Source organism: Peromyscus maniculatus, chromosome 7 (assembly GCF_049852395.1).
Source record: "Peromyscus maniculatus bairdii isolate BWxNUB_F1_BW_parent chromosome 7, HU_Pman_BW_mat_3.1, whole genome shotgun sequence".
Taxonomy (NCBI): Eukaryota; Metazoa; Chordata; class Mammalia; order Rodentia; family Cricetidae; genus Peromyscus; species Peromyscus maniculatus.
In genome coordinates this window covers 98,870,087-98,882,298 of record NC_134858.1, presented here as the reverse complement: position 1 = coordinate 98,882,298, position 12,212 = coordinate 98,870,087, and the positions used below count along the sequence as shown (strand labels likewise).

General features: G+C 38.3%; 1 protein-coding gene across 2 annotated transcripts in view; it reads left to right on the top strand.

Moving 5' to 3' along the window:
• Positions 1-12,212, top strand: part of Ppp2r3a (protein phosphatase 2 regulatory subunit B''alpha) — a 155,016-nt gene that overhangs the window by 88,781 nt on the left and 54,023 nt on the right. For both annotated transcript variants that reach the window (XM_076576919.1, XM_006975129.4), the window contains one exon: positions 601-675. In XM_076576919.1, coding sequence (XP_076433034.1) covers positions 601-675 — 75 coding nt within the window. The remainder of the gene's footprint in view (positions 1-600; positions 676-12,212) is intronic.

Sequence of the window (12,212 nt, the reverse complement as noted above, 5' to 3'; positions counted from 1 at the left end):
CAAGGCAGGAACTGTGGAGGAAAGCTACTTACTTATTGGCTTGTTCTCCATGGCTTGTTCATCTTGCTATCGTATACTACTCAAGACCATCTGACCAGAGGTGCTACTACCCAAGTGAGTTGGGCCCTCCCACATCAATCACTAACCAAGAAAATGTTCCACATCATGACTTCAGGCCAGTCTGATGGAAGCAGTTTCTCTGTTGAGATTCCTTCTTTGCACATGTCTAGATTTGTGTCAAGTTGACAAAAACTAACTAGCATATCTTACCTGCTGAATTACTGACTACTGATAGATTCTGAAGAAGGGACAATCATTTCCCTTAATGTTTTAAGATTGCAGTACATATCTGTAAGGCATTTGATTCACAAATCGCCAAACTTAGCTAATTTAAAATTTTATATTTAAACATATTATGTGTGTAGAAAATCATATATATGCTTATAATAAAGTATTTGTTAAAATTTCAATGCATTATGCAGTATTCTAGAATATAGGATTAGCTCGACTAGCTATAAGTTTACTCCACAAGAAGGAAATGCTTCTGAAGAATTTTTTTTTAATGTTTATTAACTTGATTTTGATTTCAATCTTTTTAAGGATGTGGTAGACACACACCCTGGCCTTGCCTTCCTGAAGGATGCTCCAGAATTCCATTCCCGCTACATCACCACGGTAAGATGAGTACTAATTTGTCATAATAAAACTGCCTAAGTCATCTCTTTATTGTTATCTAGCATACAGATTTTTACATTGTTATACAAAAGGTAATTTGGGCTATAATGATTATTTTAAATGGAAAAGAAGGTAAAGAGTGAAAATAAATGAGTAATTTTTTTGTTTTGTTTTTTCAAGAGAGGGTTTCTCTGTGTATCTTTGGAGCCTGCCCTGGAACTCGCTCTGTAGATCAGGCTGGCCTTGAACTCACAGAGATCCGACTGACTCTGCCTCCCGAGTGCTAGGATTAAAGGCGTGCGGCAGCACCGCCACCGCCGCCACCACCACCTGGCAAATTTTTTATTTATATTCATATCCCTTCACATGTGAGTCAATACTTAACAGAGGCTGGTAGTATAAAATCCCACTAATATTCTGTCTGGTATTGTGAGGCATATATTTACTCTTGTTTTGAGGTGTACTTGTATTAGTGTGGGTGTTTTGCCTCCATGAGTGTCTGTGCTCATGTGCATTTGGTACCTGAGGAAGCCAAGAGAGAGCATCAGATTCCCACTGGAGCTTCAAGGTTGTTGTGAGCTGCCATGTGGATGCTAGGAATAGAACCTGGATCCTCTGGAAAAGCAGCCTGTGCTCTTAACTTCTAATCCACCTCTCTATCTATGTCTTTACTCTTACAAATTTCCATATTTGGTTGAGCTTTAGCATTTCCAAGCAATACTGAAAATAATTGTTAGCAGTTTATCCTCCCCAAAAAGGATGTCTTTTGACCCCTAAAATTTGGTCTAGAGATAATGAGAAGTAGCTTATGTGTAAACAGAGAACAAACCATGTAAGGATCTAAAATAACATGCTCACAACTCCAGTGTGATTCTCAGGTATAGTCTGATCTAATGAGTCACAGGTAGATGTCATCATGAGTGAGAGGAGGATTAGAAGTTAAGAGCACAGGCTGCTTTTCCAGATTTTGACCAGTAAGAAGACTCAGCAGCTAGACATAGTGATGCCTGCCTTTAATCCAAGCAATTAGGAGGCAGAGGCTGGTGGATCTCTATGAATTTGGAGGCCATTCAAGTCTACAAAGCAAATTCCAGGACTACACAGAGAACCTGTCTCCAAAACAAACAAACAAAAAAAACAAAGGCGCAGCAGCCTAGCCAGCAAGCCTAATGACCTGAGTGTGATACCTAGAACAACATGGTGGAAAAAGAGAACCAACTCCCATAAGTTGTTCTCTGACCTCCATACTCACACACCATGGCATGTATACACACACACACACACACACACACACACACACACACACACACACACACACACACACACGGGAGGGAGGGAGGGAGGGAAGGAGGGAGGGAGAGAGAGAGAGAGAGAGAGAGAGAGAGAGAGGAGATTAAATTTTAAAATAAAATGTAAGATTTGTTTTCTAAGCCAGAGGTGGTGACATTGTCATTGCAGACTATCTCAGAAGTTATTTTTGCTTACTAGTCATGCTGTACTCTAGCCATCCTCTCCACACAATCCCCTAGCTACTCTCTGACATGTTGACTCCTAATTGATCTTTCTGCTTCTACCGTCATTGCCCATACAGACTAGTCTTCCCAAAACATTTTCCTTTAAAAATACAAGTCAGATCACATCACTCCTCTACTCCAACCTTCCAATGGTTTCCCATCTCACTTGGAATAAAAGCCACAATTCCTGTCAGTGCTCCGTCATCCCCCACATACCTTTCAACTTTGCTCATTAATGTTTCATTATAGAATTTTCAGACAAAATTTATTTTTGATTCTCCTATCCACCTGTTCTCTCACTCTCTGTGACCCCTCCACTTTATACCCTTCTATTTGTAGTAACCTCCTTTGTATTTTCTTGTCACATGTGCTCTGTTACCCTCCTCCCTTCTCTAATCCCTCTTTTCCCCCTGTATAATCCTGTTTCAAGTTTCGTAACCCAGACCCACACCCAAACCTCCCACATGGGTACAAACATTGAAAACTAGGGTCATAGGTCTGAAGAAATGGCTCACATTTAAGAGCACTTGCTGTTCTTGCAGAAGACCTGGGTTCAGTTTCCAGCATCCACATGGCAGCTCTTGACCATCTAAATCCAGTTCTGGGGAACCTGGTCCTCTCCTCTGACCTCTGTAGCACTACATGCATATGGTGGACTTACATGCAGGCTGGCAAAACACTCATAGACATTTTAAAGTCAATAAACCTCTTAAAGAATAGAATCCACATATGAAAGATAACATGAAATATTTGTCTTTCTGAGCCTGACTTACTTCACTTTGAATGATAGTTTCCAGATCCTTCTATTTTCTTGTAAATTTCATTCTTCCTTATAGCTAAATAAAATTCCTTTGTGTGTGTATATTTTTTCAATGTCCACTCACTTATTAGTGGACATCTAAGCTGGTCTCATTTCAGTAAACATAGATGTCTGTGTGTCTTTGTAGGAGACTATAGAGGCCTTTGGGTAAACGCTCAGATGTAGTAGAGATGGGTCATATAAGAGTTCTATTTTTTAAGTTTTTAGAGCCTTCCTTACCAATTTCCGTAATTATTGTACTAGTTATTGTACCCTGTCTTAGTTAGGGTTTCTATTGCTGTGAAGAGACACCATGACCACAGCAACTCTTATAAAGGAAAACATTTAATTTGGGGTGGCTAGCTTACAGTTTCAGAGGTTCAGTCCATTATCACCATTATCATCATGACAGGGAGCATAGCAGCGTGCAGGCAGACATAGTGCTGAAGAAGTAGCTGAGAGTCCTACATCTTGTAGGCAACAGGAAATGGTCTCTGACACTGGGAGTAGCTTGAGCATAGGAAACCGCAAAGCCCACTCCCACAGTGACACACTTCCTCCAACAAAGCCACACCTCCCTTTGGGGGCCATTTTCTTTCAAACCACCATATCTCTTCCCTTCCACAAGCTGTAATAAGGATTGCTCTTTCCCTACATTCTCATCAGCGTTTTCTATCATCTCCTTTTTTTAAAAAAAAATGTGTATGTGTCTTAGTTACTGTTTTATTGCTATGGTGAAACACCAAAATAAAGGCAACATATAGAAGGAAGAATTTAACTGGAGGCTTGCTTAGTTTCAGAGTATTAGTCCATGACCAGCACAGCAGCAAGCAGGCAAACAGAACACTAGAGCAGTAGCTGAGACTAGACAGGTGTTATGCAACTGAGCTACATTCCTAGTCCTGTGAAGTTATTCTTGCTTAAGGAGTCTAATTCATGAGATGTCTCAGCAGGTAAAGGTGCTTCCCCGAGAAACCACATGGTAAAAGGACAGAACTAATTCCCACAGGTTGTTCTCGGCCTGCATACATGTGTGGGCACACACACACACAGAGAGTTTTTAAAATAATTCTCCATTAATCCTGCAGATCCAAAGGGAATTATTAAGTCTTGGTTATTGGCTGTTCTGTAAACTCAGGGTACATTAACACCATAACTGAAGTTTTTCAGTGTGTGCATATAATCCCAGCTCTTTCAGAGGCTGAGGGAGAAGAATCTCGATTTTGGGAACAGCCTGGGCCATGGAGCAAAAAAAGAAAAGAAAATGAAAAGGAATATCCTGGAAATTGTGTTTTATTTAGAATTCATTCTCAGAAAAGAACTTAATGAACAGAAAAGTAAAGAGATAAATATTCTTCATTCTTTCTAGTTTGCTTTTTTTTTTTAACATGCCTGAACCTATAGTAGTCTGTGCTATTCCAGCAACTAGGACCCAAGGAGTTTATGATTTTAAAGAAAAAAGCCATGAAATTCCATTTTTTAAGGAAATTCCATTAGCTTAATAATTGTTGAACAAAAAACAACTATACTAGCCACTTATAGAATACAGTTAATTATCTCTGCTGTCATCATTTTCATGGTATTTGCATATTATTGCTTAAATGTATGAAATTTATACTTTGGTGTTAGCATTGTGTTACTTTGTCTCCAATTTATAAGAATGAATCTATTACTCAGAAAATAGGCATTAAACTGCAAAGTACTTATGACGATAATAGAGCAACTTAAAACAGTAGCATAGACTGAAGACTATCAAGACTCACTTGGAGCCGGGTGGTGGTGGCGTACGCCTTTAATCCCAGCACTCGGGAGGCAGAGCCAGGCAGATCTCTGTGAGTTCGAGGCCAGCCTGGGCTACCAAGTGAGTTCCAGGAAAGGCGCAAAGCTACACAGAGCAACCCTGTCTCGAAAAACAAAAAAAAAAAAAAAAGACTCACTTGGAAGTACAGAATGTGAATCTATACATACTGAGAATAACTGCTATGTGGTAATTCTATACCAACACTCCAAAAGAAATGTGCAGAGAAAAAGTACAACAATAAAGGGCTGGAAATGTGTGTGGCTCAGTGGTAGAGCACTTGTCCGGCATGCAGTGTCCCAGTGCCACAAAATAAGTCAAAACAAAAGTGTAACAAGAGTATCTAAAAACAGAACTTCTCATTGGTTATCTGTTCTTTCCAGCACCCTAGCTATTCGGAAATCTAGTCAAATAATGGCATGAAGTAACTGAAACTTTAATATTGTTTTATAATACAGTGAGTTTTTTTCTAGAAAAAAACACAACATAAGGTCTATTATGAAATTGGCTAATTGTATTCTTAGGCATGGAAGTGACCAAGCTAAAGAGACACCCTGCTCAGAGCAAAAACAATGAAGATCATAATTACATAAATCATAAAGGTCTTGGTACAATAATATATATTTCGGTAACTATTTTATCAGTTGCTTTTAGACTAGAAAGAATACCAACTAAGTAAGGAATTACTCCAAAAGTGAGCTCATATTCTTTATTTCCTGAACGTTACCAATGGAAAAAGCCTTTTTGATAGTGAATGAAAATGAAAAGATGAAATACCAGCAAATTTTAGCCTTTGGATTGTAGTTTTGTGTGTTGGGCCAAGAGATTGTTGGTGAATAAATGCTCTGCTTATGCATGCCAACATATGCCAGCTTTTGAAAAAGGAGGTGGCCCATTTAAGTTTTTAAAGTGAGCAATGAGCCTTCAAAGACTTCTTTGTGGTGCTGGCACCAGCAGTGAAGTTATTCTTAGGCTCACGCAGATGGTGTCTCGGAGGTTTACTCAGGGTCTCACTTGGCCTGATCTATCACTTTAGGCTAAAGTGACTAAGCTGTGCCATAGCTGCTTCTCACCACTGAGAGCTTTTAAACTCATCCCCTTTTCTCTTAATAAAGAAAGAAATCACTTTTTCAGAAAATGTTTAGTTTTCCAAGTTATTTAGAAAGACTGAGAAGAAATATCAGAGCCATAACAGTTACAGAATGAATTAGTGATCCATTCACTGTGCCTTTTCAGATGGAAGAGCCAGGCTTCTGTTGTTTGTGTCTATCTGCACTCATCACCTATAATTAGAATTCTTTGTTAATTTCTGTCTGCATTTAATCTACTTTCAAAAATAACATGTAATAAAGCCAAACATTTCCTTTCCTGGTAGCCTATATTGTGAATTAGTTTCCATTTTCATATATGTAAAGAAGGGAAACTGACAATAATTCAACTTGTCTGTCAGGTTGAGTAGAGTTCTTAGTGAAAGATTGTCAGTTTCGTTCCTCTCACAAGTAGTAAATAATGATTCTTGTTATTTTTTTACATTAAAATGGTGACAGAGTTGTTAAAACGGTAAGCCTGGGGGAGAGCCAGCTGCTATATGCTTTCACCACTAGATGGTAGCCCTACTTCAGTGATGTAAAATGCAGACTCAGTAATGGAGAAATAAATGTCTTATGAAGTTGGGCCTCAGAATATAGAGACTGGGAAATGGAAGATACAGATGCATTATTATTCATTGCTAAAGAAGCAGCTTAGCAAAGGCTCACAGCAGAACGCACATACCAATTTTATTTTACGTGTCTGAGTGTTTTTCTTGCATGTATGTATATCACATACCTGCTTGGTGCCACAGAGGTCAAAAGAGGGCATCAGATCCCCTGAATCAGGTGGTTGTGAACCACCATGTGGATGCTGGGAACCAAACTTAGATCCTCTGCAAGAGCAACGAGTGCTTTTAATCACTGATCCATCTTTCCATCACATAAAACATATGAAAATTTTAAATTCTGCCAAAAGGTAGAAAGGGGGCTGGAAAAATGACTCCATAGTTAAGAACATATACTGCTCTTCTAAAGGACCAGAATTTGGTCCTAGTATCCACATGGGCAGCTCAAAATTACATGTAACTCCAGCTCCAGGGGAATCTGATGCCCTCTTCTGGACTCCATGGGCATCCATTTACATATAGGTTTAACACAAATTGCTAAATGGTCTTATTAATAAAAAATAAAAAAAAATTAAAAAAAAAACCTGGAGCCAGATATTGGGGTGAAAACTGAGAGATAAGAGGGATAGAACAATCCAAGACACAAGTTCTTATTGTTAGGAAATCCTCGGCATAAAGGGAGAGCTACTTCTGGAATACTCACGCCTATATGCCTTTCTGTACCCTGTCATCTTACTTCCTCTCTCTGCCCAGCTATATCACTTCCTCTTTCCGCCCAGCTCTATCACTTCCTGTCTGTCTGTCCAGACCTCCAGACCCCTATACTTAACTATTGCTGGCATTAAAGATGTGTGCTACCACACCTGGCTCTGTTCCCAATGTGGCCTTGAACTCACAGAGATCCAGATGGATCTCTGCTTCCCGAATGCTAGGATTAAAGGCGTGTGCTACCACTGCCTGACCTCTATATTTAATATAGTGGCTGACTTTATATAGGTGCTTCTATTCATGTTTAACATAAACATACTTTTTTAATTTAAAGAATTAGAGAAAAAATAATGCAGATCAAATTTTATAATATTGTATCTTGCTTCCATAAATAATATATTTGAGTAGAATATATAATTTAAGTATATAATCTAAACCAATAAATAAATTTACACAGGGCAGTGGTGGCACATGCCTTTAATCCCAGCACTCAGTAAGCAGAGGCAGGCAGATCTCTAAGTTCAAGGCCAGCCTAGCCTAGTCTACAGCGCGCTCTCTCTCTCTCTCTCTCTCTCTCTCTCTCTCTCTATCTATCTATCTATCTATCTATTTATCTATCTATCTCCCTCTCTCCATCTCCCTCTCTCTTTCTCTCTCTCTCTTTCTTTGTTTTATTGGAGACAAGGTCTTGCTGTGTAACCCAGCTAGCCTGAAACTTAATATGCAGCTCAGACAGGCCTCTAATTCATGATCCTTCTGCCTTTGTTGGTATTACAGGCATGTATCACCATACCAAGTTAAATGACATTATTAGGGTTCATTTTCCACATCCGATTTCTGTACTGAGAATCTTTTTTTGTTTTTAATGACTCAATTTTTAATGTTAAGCTTTTAGGACTGGAGAGATTGCTCAGTGGTTAAGAGAACTACACTGCTCTTACAGAGGACCTGGGTTTGGTTCCCAGAACCTTTGTGATGACTGCCAACTACCTGTGACTCCAGTTTCAGGGGATCTGAAGCCCTCTTCTGGCCTCTATGGGCACCTGTATGCATGCAGTGCACATAAACTCATGTAGGCACACATACATACATATAACAACAAATAAACAATAAGTATCCTCTTTCATCAAGAACCTCTGAATCTGAGTGCTTAGGACCAATGGAGAAATTAAGCACCAGTAACTCTGGCTTCCACCTAATACATAAACCCTGTCCACTTCAGCCTAAGAACTTGACAAAAACTGACATCATGACTTCATAAAACCCATTGCTCTATATAGAGTTAATTTTCCCTTATATTGAAGCATTTGATGAGTATAAGGGCATATCTACTCAGTGGTTCTAATTCTGTCCTCTATTCCAAAACAGAAGTCAATTGCTGCTTCTACACAGTAGTCAGCCATTCAGATTGTGATAACATCTTCACTCGTCTTCTTTTCCTTAGATTCAGCCTTTGCTACATTAGTAATAGCTTTACTGTTCACTTCTATATTTTCTATACATTTATATGCCAGTATCTATAAGTCATAGACAAAAATACTGATTTACATGAAATATAAAAAGTTTGTTGGGGGTTGACATCTATCTGTTATTCACAACTTAAGAAATGTATTGTTGAGATAGCTATGAAACCAGCCCATATTTAACATCACAAAGGTAACACAAAATTATTTGTTATATAGCTTCTAAACTTAATTATTATGTCAAGAAATTGTTACTTAGTGTACTCAAAGCATCAGGTCAGACACTGGAATGCAAGTCAAGGAAGATGGGGTCTGTTAGAGTTTGCAGTTGGTGATAATCAGGTACACCAGTGTTGGACTCTAACCATAGGAATGACTGAAAGACATTTGGCAGCAGTAGAAGCACAGGCATTAGAGCTCTCCCCTACTCTCTGTTCCCAAGTTTCCTGTGAAAGGGTGGCCTATGGGCTCCATTGTGGAAGGTCAGGAGTTAGCTCAGATAGCAGGGATGAGGTTGTGAATGCCAGGCAACAGAAATTAAACCTTCATTCTGGTGCTAAGTTGCCCTGTTTTGTTGAGAATTACTCTACTGAAAAATCCATCAACAGGGTGTTGGTTTAGTATCTCCTTTAGGTCAAAGTTTTGGAAAGATGAACAGCAGCCTTCACTTTTTTGTTCTTGAACATAGACAGCTTGAAAAGGAGGGTTAACCTCTTTCATCAGAAAACTACCAAAGATCCAGAATTTTTATATTACCAAACTATTAAAAACCAGAGAGCTCTCTGTTGTGGACATATACCTGTGTTGGCAACATTGAAAAAGTGAGACATGATTCCAAGTCAGAGACCAGCCTAGATTACATAGTGAAACCCTATCTCAGAAATAAAATGAAAATACAGAAAAGCTAGAGTACCAAATTGTCCTTCTCAATATTGTTTCTTTTTGGAGGAAAATAAGTGACTACATGTAATAAATAAAATGTTTTGAGTGCATCGTGGCCTCCAGCTCTAGGATTGCAACTTCTGTCTTCTGTAGCTGGAGAGTTTCTCTCTGGGTCCCGCCAAGCCCCAGCAGTTCCACAGCCCACTTATAAAATAAACACACAGACGCTTATATTATTTAAACTGTTTGGCCTAATGGCTCAGGCTTCTAGCTATCTAGTTCTTACATCTTAAATTAACCCATTTCTATAAATCTATACCTTGCCACATGGTTCTGGCTTACCAGTATCTTACATGTTGGTACTCATGGTGGCAGCTGGCAGCATCTCCTGACTCAGTCTTCCTGTTCCCAGAATTCTCTGCTTGTCCTGCCTATACTTCCTGCTTGGTTACTGGCCAATCAGCATTTTATTATTACAGAGTGATATCCACAGCACTTCCCCTTTTCTTTTTTTTCAAAAAGGAAGGTTTTAACTTTCACATAGTAAAATTACATATGACAAAACAATTATCAAGCAAGAATTACAGTTTCAATATTTAGTCTATTTATAATAACTAGTCTATTTGTATTTGGCAAAATGAAAGAAGATATCCTATCTATCCTATATTTGTGAGTCTAAGGTTTCATATCTAACTTATCTTTTATCATAACTAAAGAAAATTATAACTATCTAGTCTTCAACTACAGCAAAGACCTCAGAAGGATATAATATTACCTGAGAAATGGGAGAAGGATGCAAGCAACGATCAGTAGTCTTGCAAAACTAGACAGAGACAGCTGGCAGCCTGGACAGTCATCCAAAGTTCTCTTTTAAAGTTGGGGCATCTGTCTTCAGCCCACAGGCCTAGAGTCTCTCAGTCACTTTCTCTCTGTGTCCTGTAGAATGTCTGACAGTTTCCTCTGCAAAGCAGGAACCTGAAGGACCATTTTGCCAAGCAAAGTTCAGTGGTTACCTTCCTATGGGTCTTGCATGTCCAATTGATAACATTTTTTCAAGCAGTCCAGGCAAGAACAGTTTCTTGCCCAAATGGCTATTTTTGTCTTCGATGCCCAGCCTCCTCTCTGAAGTAAATCAGTGCTGCCAGGAGCAGACATGTCTCATTGTCCAGAAAGTTTAAATTTTTAAAACATTTTAAATGCCATATTCTGTAGGTCTTTGAACTGTTTGAAGATTACCTACCTAACTGAATTATATCTATGTATACCTAGAAAACTTAACTAACATGGTTACAAGTTTGACTATCATAGAAGACTAATTATTAATCTGTATTTCATAATTATCCATTACAATTTAAATGAATTACATAAACATAATACCTCAAACGAGAATAGAAATATATATACAGTATAACAAAACTAAGTTTAAACTTGTACCAATAAACTAAAATCCATAGCAATGTAAAACATTTTAAACAAGTTGTTGCTCTTTAAAAGTAGGTTCAACAATCTACCCTTTTATCCTATCATCTATACTATCCCCTTTTTTTCTTTAGAAAGAGATTGCATTTATAATATTGGTTTTTCTCTGTCCCACACCAGAGGGCTCTCCTCATATGGGACACAAGAATCTCTTAACCTTTTCTTTTAGTAATATGCTTGAGTTTAGAGAAGGAGTGAGCCAATTCCATCTCCAAAGCCAGCTTGGTATATTTGGGAATTGGGGCATAGCTTCTCTTACTACTTCCTGCTGGAGGGGGGCGCTGTATCTTATGGGGATACAAAGAAAATTTTAGGATTATGGAGCAGTTCATGAGGATGTAGCGTCTGAGCCAGTTGCCTTGAAACCATTCTGGATGTTGGATCATCTGGGCCATATTGTCATCGGAGACCTTTCAGGGGGTCTTGGCTGGTCAAACCTGATGTATCTTAATCTGGAACAAATCCATAGCCTCTGGCTTTCTGTGGAAACAAAAGCAGAGCCTCCTTTCCAAAGCAACATATCCTTAGATCCAAATTTTGAAGTCAAGGTATCTTTACAATATGCATATTGGCTTAACTCAACAGTTTTTACAATCAAATATCTTTCTGCAGTTAAGAATATCAAAGACAACATAATCTAGATTCTCTGTGTGATATCCATCTTTACATGGCTTATTTTTTATATTAATTTTACTGTCTCTTTAAAGACTTTATTTTTTAAAATTCTGTATTTTTTATATAAGTGTACAGTCTTCCTTTTCCAATCCTCCCTTACACTGCAACATACAAATCTCCACCCTGATCACATTTGCTTCCAGCCTTTTTCCCATTCTGTCTCCAGTTTCTAATCTGCTAAATTCAGTAAATTGCAACACAATTCTTCACAGACTTCAGAAGAACAATACTCAACTTCATATGGGAAAAAAAAAAAAAAACAGGATAGCCAAAACAATCCTATATAATAAAGGAACTTCTGGAGGCATCACCATCCTAACTTCAAGCTCTACTATAAAGCTATAGTAATAAAAAACAACTTGGTATTGACATAAAAACAGGCATGTTGATCAATGGAATCAAATCGAAGACCCTGACATTAATCCACACACCTACGAACACCTGATTTTTGACAAAAAATCCAAAGTTATATAATGGAAGAAAGAAAATACCTTCAACAAATGGTGCTGGCATAACTAGATATCTACATGTAGAAGAATGCAAATAGATCCATGCACAAAAC